The sequence below is a fragment of the Solenopsis invicta genome, chromosome 11 (genome assembly GCF_016802725.1).
Source record: "Solenopsis invicta isolate M01_SB chromosome 11, UNIL_Sinv_3.0, whole genome shotgun sequence".
NCBI lineage: Eukaryota > Metazoa > Arthropoda > Insecta > Hymenoptera > Formicidae > Solenopsis > Solenopsis invicta.
In genome coordinates, this window is record NC_052674.1 from 14,162,976 (window position 1) to 14,178,646 (window position 15,671).

Consider the following 15,671-nt stretch of genomic DNA (forward strand, 5'->3'; position numbering starts at 1 on the left):
ACGTAGGTATATATATATATATATATATATATATATATATATATATATCACAAATTTCTGTTTTGTACGAAACTATGTTAGATAAATTATGTTATTTAAGTTTCAATATTTTGTACTTATTTATTATTTTATGAGGAATGTTATGTTGTAAATATTTTTAATATCATACGTTTAGATTCTCATTTAAGAGAGAAGAAGTATTGAAGAAATGGATTGATACAGTTGGAGATAATTTTAAGCCTGCAAAACATAGCGTAATCTGTATAAGTGATCATTTTATCTCAAAAGATTATGAGGCAAGACCAGGTGCTAACAAACCGAGGTTAAAAGAATACGTTGTGCCAATTTGCCATAACAACAATGATGATCTTCTTCCGTAAAGAAGAAACATACATTTTTCGGTATATCTTTCGTGAAGTTGGCGCAATTCTCCGTGTCATGAATGGCGGCATATCCTATTCATGCTTCAATTTTGCTATATTCCCACTACCTAAGTTAGCGATCTAGTTTAGAAATCTGTAGATTTTATATACTTTTATTGATGAATTTGAAGAAAATATATAAAATTACATGAATAAATACAAGCACTAAGATCCAGCTACGATCGTAGAAAGTATTCTTGTTTAATTTTTATTATTTTAATTATTTATTGTATTATTTCTAATTAATCGTTCTTTTTTTATTGATTTTATATATTGACTGCATATAATTATTTCTAAATTCTCATTTTATTTTTTAATCAGTTTATTATAGTTAATTTTGTAATATAACATAAAATTTCTTTTTATTATTATTTAATTATTAATTTTTATTTATTTTGACTTACATTTTCTACATGATTGCAATTTTTTATTTAATAGTAAGCAATTTTTATATAATAGTAATAGCAACCAGATTGAGTACAATTTTTCTTGATGAGATACATTATGATTAAAGAATTGCTGATGAGAGACAAAAATTAAGGCCATAGATATTTAGAATGTGAGTTCTGTATAAAAAAGGTCCAGACTATTGACTTAAAAATGTTAAATGTAAATCGAAAAGAATTGTACAAATAGATTTCACTTATCATCGTACGCTGCGAATATATTCCCACTTTGTAAGAAATTCCAATTATTAAACACTGATGAAGATCATTAGTAGAAAAATCGAAATCTTTGTTACCTTATATAGTTTAATTGGCACGAATGTAAACAGTCGTTCACTTATTTATATACATTTGTGTAACATAACAATTGTTATGTATGTCTAATCCATTTAACTTATTACTTAAATACTTTAAAAATGATTCTTGAAAGCTAATGTGCAATGGTAAACGTTGTTTTATCACGCTTTAGTGGGAGAGATGTAATACAACATATTAAAAATTTTAAGAAATCCCATATGGGTCAAAGATTAGTCTTCTTCTTATGAGTTAGTGTTTTGTTCCTTCAATTTTTTGAACACAACTAAATTAATTTTATAAACCATTAATTTCAATTTAATTTAGTTAAAAAGATATTAGCTTATTTTTAACCATACTAATTTTTTATAGCTCACATGGAAAGTAAGATAAAAATACAGGGAACTGCCGATCAAATAGCATCAGCTGTTATTCATATAGAAGAGAAAATTAATGAGGAAGTCGAAGCTCAAGCTCAGTTGAGCACGCAATTTGCAGCAAAATTTGCATCATCTTCTAATAACACTGATATGTATAAGAATACAATTTTTGGTGAATACAATGTTTTATCAGAATCAACAGATGATTCTGATAAAAATATAATAGAGGATACTGATATTGAGACTTATGAGATATTAATGCCACATGAAGTTTTTAACAAATTCGTAGACAGAAGTGGGTACGATATACAAGAGGTAGTAAAATCTTCTGGTGCAAAACTCATGGTTAGAAATACTGCTGTTAGATTGCAGTTAGAAAGTGCGTATTATTTTAACATTGTTTTACGATTAATAGTTAATTTAATTTTTGTTTTATCATTAACTGTATGATACATAATTGAAAGGTTTCCTATAAAAAAATCCAAGAAGTTAAATTTTCAGAACACAAAAATCTTATCTTCAACCATTTATTGTATAAATACGTAATTTTTCTTTGAACATACAATAGAAGGCTAATAATTTGCTTTGAAGGCTTCGACATTCAAACTTTGAAGTTTCAAAGATTTGAAGCTTTAGCACTAAAATCTTCGAAAATTAATGTTTTGAAGCTTCAAAAAATCAAAACTATGCATTATTAATTTAATACTATTTAATAGTAATAGTATCACGATAGTATTAAACATTTAAATAATTGTATCAAAATCTGAAATAGAATTTTTAATGTTATAATTATGCTTTTAAAATAAAAAATATATGATTTTAATCATTTTTAAGATCTTATGTTGAGAAAGATTTAAGAAAACATTCTTGTATAAATATCCGTTTTTAACCTTTAACTACACTGGTGGGGTACAAACGTACTTCATCGCATATAATTACGTAATTATTTCTTGCATGGTACAAAATTATTTTGTCACGTGAGAAATATTGTACACTGATTCGTATGTTTGTACTCCATCAGTGTAGTTAAAGATTAAGATGATTTTTGGGAATTAATTTTATAAAATATGAGGTTTTGTATTCACATTTATTTATATTTAAAACAGAAAAGTGACATTTAAAATTTTTGCAAAGTTTTTTATTGAAAATTGAACTAAGCACAGAAGGGCACACAGGTCATGTTGCAAAATAATATTTTTATTGAGTGTGATGACTATTGCCGTCCTCGTCATTTGAAGAAAACAAAATTTTATTTTACTTACGAGAATGTTATCATTTGATTCTTTAATAGATGATATAGATTGCGCACGTTGCTAATTGGTCAATTTAATATTCTGATTGATTGTTTCAAGAGAAAATATATGCTGAGAGCGTATGGTCAGTGCAACGTCGTCAAATGGGACATTTCCTCTTTTAATAAATAATATGAAGAAAAATTGACAAAATGGTAGCGCTTGAAGAAAAGTATTTTAATTTTTACTAAAAAATTCAAACTTTTTGTGTTTGGAGAAAAAATAATTTTAAAGGTATCAAAAAGTTAGGGAGTCAAACGATAGCTTAATATGTATACTGTGAATTTTAATTCTTGTGTCAACATTTTACCATAAGAGATGATTTGCCGGTTTCAAATGTAAGATTCACTTTGTATGTGTGCATATGTACAAAATGTTGACACATGAATTTAAATATCACCTTGTATATGTGCAAAGCTTCAAGTCAATCGGATCAATAGTTTATGAGAAAAATACATGTTTGATTTAAAAAAAGTAGTCGTGTCGCGAAAAACGCGTTTAAAGTTTTTCATACAGTTACGAAGTCGATAATGAGTAATTTCAATAATAGATTTTTTTTTAATTTGATTTTTTTCATAAAAGTATACAGAGTGTAAAAAAACTATAAAACTTTTGTATGAAACATTTTTTTCACTTTATAGTTCATAGATATTCGATAAAAACGAAAAAAATCTATTATTTTCGAGGAGGTATTTCAATCTCTAAATTTTGAAATTAGCAGAAAAAAATGAGTAATATTCTCTAATGTTCTACAACGTATCCAAAACTTATCAAAATAGGTGGAGACATTCCCTTGTGAGGCAAATACATTTTCATGATCCCAATCGATAAAAATATGCAAAATATCAATTTTTTGAACCAAATCACACTAGAATAAAGTTGACCAAGTCACATTAAAAAAAAAATTAACATATTTATATTAATTATTCTTTATTTTTGGAGAATAAATTAATTTTTATTTTTTAAATTTTAATTGGATCATTGATCATTATCTTTTCTGATTTGTATGTGCTTGTATCGAATTCGATTAACTAATTATTTTGAAAACTTTATTAATAATTATTCATTGAAAATTGTTTCACTTTTTTTAAAATTGATTTATGATACATCAAATTTGTGTTCATGCGTGCACGCGTGTTTAATAATTAATTATTAAATTCTCACATAGTAATAGAACAGACTAAACTGAGTTGAAAAGCCCATTTTGCGATTTTTGCAATAGCCAATGAGTTATTAATTTATAGATAGCCGAATTTGCTCAGCCTACCTTCAAATTTAAACGCGTGACGAAATGCAACCATCTAGCGATCGAGGTTGTTAGGCATGCCGAAGTTGTTTATAAGCAATATTGAATCGATGTGGAAAACACACCTTTAAATATTTTCTCATTCACTTAGCCACGATGATCACTGAGCGGTCATATTGAGAAAATCGCAAAATGGTACAGGATTTTTCGACGCAGTTTGTAATTTAGGAATAATTCGAATCCACATTTTTTTTAACACATTGAATTTTTTCGAATTTTTGAATGTTTGAAGTTGTCAAAAACAATAGCCCTAATAAAATAGTTTTAAGCTTTGATTAATATAATATTTTGAGAACCTATTTAAAAAAAAAAAATCTCTATACTCTATTCACTGTGAGAAATCGAAATGCTCGGACAAAAACTCGTCCGTTCCGCCTGCAGTGGCCTGTAGGATGTCTGGGAAGCTCCTTTATTCTCTGCTCACATAGAACTGTTCGTAGAGCCAGCATTCTCCCCATTATGCTGTTCGTGTGCGCAGATCGATTCGATTTCTCTCAGTAAATAGAGTATAGATTCATTTGGTCCTTTTAGAAATTTTACATATATTATGTATTTTACTATAATATTGTACCTTTTTAATAACATTAATAATGATAAAGATGTAAAAAATATTTAAAGTATAAAGCGATAATCTTTTCACTTTTCACTTACAAAATTTTTTAAATTGTTCTTAACAAAAACATAGACCTTTCATAGACCTCTGTTTTTAAATTTCTTTTTGTATAAATATGATAATTTTTCACTGGACATTTAATAAGTATAAAAATAAAGATTAAATTTTGATTGTTTTAAAAAACCATTTAAAAAATTAAGATTTTAAATTTGATTTTTGCAAAAATTTAATATTTACTATCAATTTATATTTACATTTATTTTTATTTGATTCTTGCGGGAATAAAATTGTACACGATGTAACACTACTATAGAATAATTTGACCATAACTTGGATTTTTTAAAAATAGGTCTCTTTGGTTTTTATAGGAAACAATTCAATTCATTCTTTGGATTATTCTTTGTGTTAATTTTAAAGTCTATATTAGCAATTGTTGCAATAATTTTAATAATTTCTTTTTTATAGATTTTGAAATGAAAAACGTAATAATAGTAAGAGGCACTGCTGCGCAAGTAAAATTAGCTATTAGTCAAATAGAAAGTAAAATTCAAGAGGAAAATAGAATTCCAATCGAATTGATGATCAAAAGAGTTTCCGAATTATCTGAATCTCCGAGAGTACATAACATTCCAAATCTTGCATTAGTACAAGGTATACATACGCGCGACGGCCTTGATATATATATATATATATATATATATATATAAAGAATTTTTGTATAAAATATTTAATAAATTGGAAATATTTGTAAATTTGTCATTTGAAAGTACATGTAGAAATTCAAAATTCTTTTTGATTCTTGTATACTCCATTATATTAGATTTGGGTTTTAATAGATGGTTTAATGGAAGTGTTTGTAACTGCAATGGAAACACCCAATCTGTTTTGGATTCAAGTGCTTGGTCCTGCTCACGATCAATTACAAAAGTTGATACATGAAATGACAAACTATTATTATGATGAGGAAAATCGCAAGTTCCATATTTTAAACAAAGTAAGCGGGAAGAACTTAACTCAGACAAGGGAAGGTTTTCAATTCAGATAGTAAAAAAAAATTATTAAATTTTGGTAATACGTACATAATTTACGTACGTAAATTTGTTGATTTTTTGTTTTTTTGTTTTATTATTTCATTAATAAAAGAAGACAGAACAAAATTTTATAAAGAAAATTTATTTCTTTATTGAGATTTATTAAATAGTATAAGCAAAACATAATTATTTAATGATAAAACAAAAAAACTTTGATTTTTAGGAATTAATTTTACCCCTTTAGGATGAATTTAAGCACCAAAAAGAAGTTTATTATATATTAAAATACCCTTTATGTTCAAATTTATTATCGAAGTATCATAATTTAACAATTTTTGAGTTAGGGACCTTCCTTGTCAGTTAACTTTAAAATATGACGGTATAGCATTTAAAATAACATAAATAAGAGATAGAGTTATACACATACATACAATATTTTATTGTCATTATTAATAATAATATTTGATTATCTATAACATTTGTGAATTCTAGATAACACCAGGTAAAATGGTAGCAGCTAAATTTAAAGATAACAAATGGTATCGTGCAGAAATAATATCCATGGAATCCGATGAATTATGCGAGGTCTTTTTTGTGGATTATGGAGACATGGATCTTGTTCCTATAGATGATGTATTAGAACTTCGTACAGACATGTTGAGCTTACGGCATCAGGCTGTGGAATGTTCGTTAGCAAACGTGAAGCCACGGTAAATCAATATCTCGATGAACAAAATAGAATTTTACTTTAGTTTTCTTGCCGCAAAAAAAATTTAATTTACAATATTTCTTAACACACATCCATACATATCTTAAACTTGATGATTAATTAAGGAGATATTCTAATTGGAAGACCCGTTTTTAAGGCGATTTTTGAGAATTATTTTCTTACAGTTAAAATTTTATTTTTATATCGCCTTTGTACGTTTCTTTCTGAATTATCTGCTAATCAATATCCCAACGGATTTCACGATTATCGATCATTTTCAATGAAATATACCGTTATTTTCAGAGAAAATGAATGGAGTTCTGAAGCTATTAATAAGTTCGCCGAACTTACATATTTAGCAAAGGAAATAAAAGTTACCGCTAAAGTTAAAGGCTACAAGGAACATCCGGTCGATTGCAAAGGATCTCGCAATCGTCAAAGTTCACTGATTCCTTGCATCGCTCTACGATACGAATCTGATAGCGAGGTAAGAAAGAGATGAGAAAATTTCTAAATTTCCTAAAATCTCGAACTTTTGATGTCTTTGCTGTTTAAATATTTTTTGGCTTTATAAAAATGCTTAGAGATTTTTGCTAAATATCGTGCCATAAATATTTGTTTTTGAGATTTTATAACAATCTTTTTTATATTTTGACGGTTTTAGAATTAATTTATTATCTCAAAAATAATTGTTATACATATGGGATATTCTATGTCAAAAAGCCCTCCTTCTGTCCATTTCAATTTTTGAGATAAACTGCTCTAAAAGAGCTTAAAATTTTTGTTGGTCTATTTTTCAATGCCATCTGGCTTTTTGGAAAATTCAAAATGGGCTTAATATCAGGGTTAGAATGGAAAAAGCCTTCGAAAAAATGCATAATAACGTGAATAAATATGCAAGATGTGACGTAGCGGAGGTTTGAAGTACTCTGCATCGATAGTGGTGATGTAGTATCGCGAAAAAAATTATAACTAATAGACATGAAACGCAATATGTTGACGATGAAATTTTATCTTGCATGTATTATTTCGTTATTATCTTTGACTGCTAACGACAGCCATTATTGAAATCTAAGATGTCAGCGCCACCATGTCCGGAAATTGGCCAAACCGAGAACCAAGTAGCTGCATTTCAAGTAAGAATTGGTACAATTCTTTGACTGTATAGTCAAAGGTACAATCAGAACGCGTATTGAGATTATTATTATTTAAACTATATACGAACTAAAATATAAAACATAAAAATGGTTTGTTGTTCTGCGGAAATATGTAATATTAAAAACACAAGATACACTCCTGCAGAAGCAGCTTCAACAAAATAAAAAAATGTGTTATTTTATAGGTAAATTAGATTTTGTGAGATGTGAACCTCACATCTCAAATACTATTTATTTTATTTTATTATTAATTGCCGATTATTAAATTTAGTAATTTTTTTTAAATTAATTTTGAAACAATTTGTATTTTTCTCGTATCACATTTAATTACTCCTACAGCTTTGTATTTCGTATTATTACATAATTTAGCAAAACAACGAACTATTTTTTATTTAGCAATACTTTTGGATCACTTTAATTATTTATTCGGAGTTATTTGTACCAATCGTATCGATTCTTACTTGAAATGCAGCTAGTTCTTAATTTGATTATTTTCGGTCACGGTGGCTCTGAGATCTTGGATTCACGGATCTCTCCTTCTATCTTATGAAAAAGTAGGGGCACTAGTAGTCCAGAAGTCAAAGGTTATTAAGTGTTTTATTGTGAAAATGTGTGACTAGTCTCGTATTAAACTAAATTTGTAAAAATGGGTTGTAACTAAAGTTATCTTTAAATTTTATACGTAAAAGCACGTATTTTTCACTCTTTTCAATAGCTGTCCGTATGTTTTCCTACTTGAATAGGCTTTACTTCGTATTCTTTTTACGACTATTTACTGATTGTTAAACGGTAAAAAAAGAGTTAAGACCCATTTTTACAAGTGTTTTGAAGCAATCCCATTATTTTGTTTTATCCAAATTCTTTTTATTTACAAATGACATGGAAGAATTTTTACGTGTGATTTATGACATGATTTATCACGATTTTATTATGGCTACGACGATTACTCAAAAGCCTTAAAGATTGTATTGAAATAATCTTCAAATTTTCTAAAAGAAAAAACTATAACCTATTATGATCGGGAAATGTATCAACACATTTAAATTGAGAAAAACAGTTAATCGGTTGAAAGTGGATCTTAGTGTTCAATAGTAATTGGGCGAATTTATATACATTTACAAGTTTTCTCGGACTGCGTGCTGCATGTTTACCGGATTTTAAAAAACGCAGCTGTTAAGTAGAACAAGAAATGTAATATCATAATTTAAATTAGTATTTAATTTAATAATTTCAATGCCTACAAGCATCTCTACAATCCGCACTATCCGAAAAATTGTAAAGTATTGTGGTGAAAAATATTACTTCGGCCAGGTTTTAAAGATCCTTCTACATTCTTTATGAGTGTTTTAGCTAGTTCGTCACTGAAGCAAAATTTACTTAGAAAATTATTGAGCACTAAGATGCGCTTTCGACCGGTTAGTCGTTTTTCTAAATCTAAGAAAAACTTACTATTAAAAAATCATTGTTAAAATATTGCTTATTTGCTATAATAACGACATAGCTAAAAGCATGTCATTTTACTTATTTCCAAAAATAGTTCTAATGAAAATTTAAGACAATGAATAAAGAGTTGTAACCTGATTAATACTTTTATTTGTTTACAGTTATACTAAAATTTTGATTTAAAAATGATATTACAAAATTATTCGAAATAAATAAAGGCCAATAAGACGAGCAAAAATTTGGTTGTTAATACGAGATATATTCGGAAAGTAAGGTTACATCAAATATTACAAATCGAAAAATGTGAATTTATTTATGAAACTTACATGGAATGTTACGTAGGTATATAACTATTTTTCAACATAGTCACCATTCAGTTCCTTACATTTAGTGAGCCGCGGGATCAATTTTTTTATGCCCTCGTTGCATTTGTTTTCCGCCAACTTTCTCGACCATTCGTAGACTGCGTTTTCTACCTCCAAATCAGACGAAAATCGTTTTCTACTAATTGTAAGATGCTCCTTTAGACGAGTGAAAAGAAAGAAATCAGAAGATGCAAGGTCCGGACTATGGGATGGATGGTTTAAAACATCCCAACCAAAAAAGTTTTTTTAAAACATCCCAACCTTTTTGGTTGGGATATTTTAAACCATCCATTCCATAGTCCGGACCTTGCATCTTCTGATTTCTTCCTTTCCACTCGTCTAAAGGAGCATCTCAGTAGAAAACGATTTTCGTTCAATTTGGAGGTAAAAAACGCGGTTTACGAATGGTCGAGGAAGTTGGCGGGAAACGAGTGCAACGAGGGCATAAAAAAATTGTTCCCGCGGCTCACTAAATGTAAGAAAATGAATGGTGACTATGTTGAAAAATAGGTATATATCTACGTAACATTCCATGTAAGTTTCATAAATAAATTCACATTTTTCGATTTGTAATATTTGTCGTAACCTTATTTTCCGAACATACCTCGTATAAATAGTAATTTTTTAATTTAACATTCAATCACAAACGTGTCTAACACTCTCATTGAAAAGGAAGAGAAAAAGTTTCTAGTCTTTCCATACATAAAAAAACATCGGAAAGAATATCTGTGTCTGTAAGCAATAACGAATTCACAGTGGGCTTTAGATTAAATAAACTAGACAAGTTTGTTAAAGTACATAAGGATAAGAATAAGAAAACAGAATGCAATAACGTTGTTTATATTGCTGAATTTCAAGGATTGTAACGCCTCATATGTAAGCCATATAAAAAAAAATTAAAAACGAGAATTAAAGATCATATATACAATATAAAACTTGATACGATAAAATTATCCGTTATTAGTAAACACAGATTGCCACAAAATCTCTCTTTTGATTGAGAGAATGTAAAGATCCTTGATTTTGAACCCAATTACAATAAAAGATTGATTTCTGAAATGATACATATCAATGAGCAAAAAAAATGGGTTAAATCTAAAAACGGATACTGAACTTTTAGACAACTGTTATATTACCGTCTTTAATAGACTTGTCGAAATTTAGAAATATAGGGATTATTATTGTAAACACTTAGCATAATATCTGTCTTAAATGTAGGTCATATCGGTTTACAGCGTTCAAATTACTTCAGTTTTCTTTGTCACGCCGACCAGTAAAGATCACACATAATATATCGACTATTTGTTCATTGCATAAGTTTACCACTAAATTATATGTTTCAATGACTCCAATGACGAATCGTAAGTCTAATTATTTACATGAAGAAATATTCCTTTTTTTACTACACATAGTTTCAAGTGTAAAAAAGGTTTTTTGAAAATGTTAAAGCTATCATGGTCGAGAATCTAACGAATTGCATCGTTGATGGGAAGCGACTGTTTCTTTAACATCCGGACACAATTGTTCACGCATAAAAAACGACGAATCAATCAAGAGAATATATTTGACTTTCATAGTCCTAAATAATTATTTTGTGTTCGAACTTTGAAATCATGAACACCGTTGTATATAGCTCGTCATTAATGTAATAATTTTGTTGCACACTGAAGAAGACTCCTTAGAGTCGATGAATGAATGTTAAATTAAAGAATTACTATTTATATTAACAATAAAATTTTTGTTCGTCTTATTGGCATTTCTTTATTTCGAATTATTTACAAATTTATACGAGCTGACTTATTTTAGTTTACAAAATTATAATGATTTTAAATTTGAAAACTTTGTACAGAGTTATATCGCTGTTGCAGCAAATAAGCGATATTACACATTTGTTTGTTTAAAAAAAATTTTTTAAATATTTGTTATCACAGGTGATTAATATTGGGGACTGTTTGGTACAATTAAAAATGGCTCAAGTCGAGGAAGAGGTCTGTTCTGCATTGAATTCCGCATTATTTCATGATAAGAATAATCTTTCATTCCTTCCATTTATACCTGATTCACATTATCTTGACTAACGCGTTTCAATTATGATGAAGCCAATTTTAATTTGAAGAAATGTGATATTAATTATATTAATATCACAAAAAAGGTAATAAGCTTTTCTTCCTTTGTACCAAGCATCAAATTTCTATGTTAGAAACATAAATTTCAGAATGAAATATGTAGAGTAGGAGAGACATTAAGAGAGTATTCTCATTTTTGATATCATTTTTATATCTTTTTCAAAGAATTTTTTTTATATATAAAAGATAATATTTAAAACTTGGTACATTCTTCGATATTTAAATATTTTTTATAAATTTTTTCAAACATTAGGAAAGACAATTTTTTACAGATATGTATAGGCGTATCACAGAAATACTGACTCACTGTTACTATGATTCAAGATGCATAAATTATTTCAAATAAAAAATAAAAGAAATTCTTAATTTGTATATAAATGTAATTCTCGTCCGTCGGTAAAATTGCATATCAGGAATGACCTTATCGATATCAGTGTGATCTTGAGATATAGTGTCAAGGTCATCTTCCTGAGTAAAAGTTTTTAGCTGGCACTCGTTATTAAAAAGTTTACGACAATTAAAGTTAATCAGTTTTTCTGAGATTTTGAAGAGTGATACCATGTACATCTTTTTATATGATTTTTCGATTTAATATTAAAGGACCTCGCATAAATCTTATGGGAAATGTCCCTTGGTTAAATTGGCTACAATTGAAGTATGTTCCCGAACAAAAGTTTCAATGGGCACTACTCTCTAAATTCTGTTCAGAGACGTTTGAAGCGATTGTTTCATACTTTTTTATAATACCAAGTATCATACATATAAATATATGTATGTATGTGTATGTATGTATGTGTGTATGTGTGCGTGCGTACATTTGTGTGTATATACATACGTACATATACACATACACGTACACATACATACATGTATATGGTACATATATTTATACAATACTTGGTTCGTAAAAAAGCATGATACAATCACTTCAAACGTCTCTGGACAGAAAAGTACTGAATTTAGAGAGGTATGCGCATTGAGACTTTTGTTCGGAACATCGTAAACAACACATACTTCAATTACAGCCAATTTAACTGAGGGACATTTTCCATAAGATCAAAAAAAGATTAGTCCTTATGAGAAAAAATAGTGTAATGGTGCCTACTTCAAAAAGGTATAATTATTTGATAACATAAATATTAGTAATTTTGATTTATAGAAAATAGGATAAAAGGTAATATAAAATAGAAAAAATTACTTTTTTCAAAAAAAGTCATGTTATTATAAAATTGCTCATTTAAAAAGTTTTTATTACATTTTATCACATTTCTAAAAAGATAAAATTTTTTCTACAGAGCATTGTGTTATCTCAATATGGCTTTGTTCTGAATACCTGTATTTATTATAATGAAAATAATTTTTTATTTACATTACGTATAGAAATTAAGGCTAAAAATAGCAAAAAACATTCACTTGCGAAAAATGCAATTTCTGGCAAGACCTGAGAGGATTACTGCCAACTGCAGCTCAACTTGCAACTATACAAAACACAACTGACAAAATACGACATTACTTGGCCGATATGTTCTCACTATCAACTTTTTTGGAAAGAAAATCTTTTCCATTTATCGTATAATAAATCAAAATTGAAAATTTGTTTTAAATCCCTCGTGTCTTCGTAGGGTTAATAACTTGTTGATGAAACAACAAGCGATGACTAAAATCTTTTTATAGTTACTCAGGACTATTATCTTGACAATAAGTAAAGTAATTGAAATCGATAAAGTCATGTCTAATGTGCTGTTTTGTCCGCCTATTTTATAACAAAATTATAAAATATTAGTTTTTAGCAAAATGGTAAAATTTTGAAAAATAATTTGATTGTTTTGCTTCTTTCTTCGAGACTTTTTTTACTGAAAAATTGAAAAGTTAGAATTTTTATTTGATTGCAGATTGGACAAAAAAGAATTATGTTGTAAATATCTTTTAAAAATTTTTAGTTAATTGGATTAAAACTAAATGAGTTATCATCACAATTTTGAAAAATGTTATTTTGGAAAAAAAACTTGTTTAAAATTTTGCAAATAATTGGTAAAAATTGTTGTAAGTCTCTTTAATCTTTTCTCTCTTTTTTTCTTTTTTTGTTTTGTATATTTCTATACTTATCTGTTCTTAAGTATATCAAATACTGTGATAAACTTTGTATAATAATTTAATGCTTGAGGGAACAAGTTTCTTTTTTTTTCTCTTTCTCTTTGTTCCTCTCATACTCATGTAAGATTCAAATTATTAAAAAATGTTAAAAAATAATCAATTTTATAAATTAATTAATTTTTAAACTTAAAAAGAATATTTTTTTAAATGCACAATGAATCTATGGTATTGGATGGAGTAAATGTATTCAATAAAAAGAATGCATTTACTCCACACTGCACGTTTATACGTATGTACATATAAAAAGAATGTATTTGCTCGCCGTACTGCACACGTATTATGTACATGTAATATTGGGTTTCAAAATGACATTTATTTTTCGTTAATCAAAAAAAATAATGTGTTTCTAATTATATATTTTATGCTTTAGAATATAACACTTGTTTCTTTTTATCATAAAAAGTTTTCAATTTGTTATTTTAATCTGAAGGAATTATATATATATAATTAAGATCAATTCATTACTGATAGAAGCATGTCTCTCATGTCAACAATACAATGTCAATTTACCGAAACGTTCATTTATTCACAAAAGAAATTAATATCAAATTACAACAATCATTGTTTCATGTATAGTTTAAGGTAAAATCTTTGAAGACAATCTAAAATTTCAGCGATATATTATATTTTTATTTCAATAGTTATTAATAATAGTTATTAAATAGTATAATATGATTGATTTAAAAAACATTAAAAAATTCTAAATTCTTGGTTTAAAGATTTTATTTCTTATTTGTTACATTTTTCTTTCAACTTATGAAAATTATTATTACCTAAGAATATTATTGATTAAACAAATAAATATATTTTTTTAAATAAAATTATAAATATCTTTATGCAAACAAGTTGTGTTTATTTAAAATTATCAAATTTTTTAAAGAAAATTTTATATTGCTTAAATATGAACAATAATTGTAGATAGAATATATAAATTTTAATTTACTATTTTTTTATGCACAACTGTTGACTTGATAATATTTTTTATTTAGCACAAAATATAAAAAATAATTCTATAAGACATTAACAAATTATACAAATACATCATTATTATGATATATTGTGGCAAAGAATGAAAATTTCTAATATTTTTATACAAAACTTCTGATAGATAAAAAATTCTGAGATTACATTTTTTAACCTTCCATCGGCCGCATGTAGTCTCATAGATTCATGGTAAACTTATTTTTAAATAAGTTTTTAATTCATCATAAATATATTCACCATGAATCTATAAGATCACATGCGCCCGACGGAGGGTTAATTTAGTATAAAAATTATTTAAGGAAGTTCTTCAACTGAAAAAAATAAAGAGAAATCATTTTTTATTCACATGCAATTTTTAATATAAGAATCTTTGTAGTAGGCATTATTATTTTCAAAATAATAAATAATTTTTATTTACATTTTTAGAACAAAAAGCAATAAAAATGATAATGTTATTTAAAAATATTTTCTTTATAATATTTTAATAAATATTGATATGATAAAAAGTAAATTTTTTTTTATAACATTAATAAATATGATAAAACAATTTTTAATTGATTTAAATAATTATTAATAGGTACATCTTTATTAATTTATTAATGTCACATTTAAAAAGAATTGTCTAATTCATAAACATTTTATCTTGTATAAAAGTGATACGGTAAAACTTTATTTTTTAATTACAAAATGTTCTTCATAATTTTTTTTATAAATATAATTTTTTATGATTCTTACATTATGATTAAATTATGTAAAACTCTTCTTTCCAAAAAACTTAATGCTATTTTAGGAAGTTATATTCAAAGAAAACTACGATTAAAAAATGATAAAATAATTCAGGAATACAAATATATCAACCATAAATTTAATGGAATTCTTATATAAAAAACTGAAGAACTTTCTTAAAACACGAGATCAATGATCCATATGATAACAAAGATGTGTTTAT

The 15,671-nt window shown here is 26.8% G+C and overlaps 1 protein-coding gene across 7 annotated transcripts in view; it reads left to right on the forward strand.

Moving 5' to 3' along the window:
* Positions 1-15,671, forward strand: part of LOC105203366 (tudor and KH domain-containing protein homolog) — a 95,148-nt gene that overhangs the window by 70,643 nt on the left and 8,834 nt on the right. For 5 of the 7 annotated variants that reach the window (XM_039455273.1, XM_011172154.3, XM_026141207.2 and 2 more), the window contains exons 4-9: positions 1,535-1,921; positions 5,219-5,404; positions 5,590-5,747; positions 6,277-6,494; positions 6,797-6,980; positions 11,390-11,446. In XM_039455273.1, the coding sequence (XP_039311207.1) occupies positions 1,535-1,921; positions 5,219-5,404; positions 5,590-5,747; positions 6,277-6,494; positions 6,797-6,980; positions 11,390-11,446 (1,190 nt within the window). Of the gene's footprint in view, positions 1-1,534; positions 1,922-5,218; positions 5,405-5,589; positions 5,748-6,276; positions 6,495-6,796; positions 6,981-11,389; positions 11,611-15,671 lie in introns of all 7 variants that reach the window. The other 2 variants (XR_851152.3, XM_039455274.1) reach the window with 2 other exon arrangements.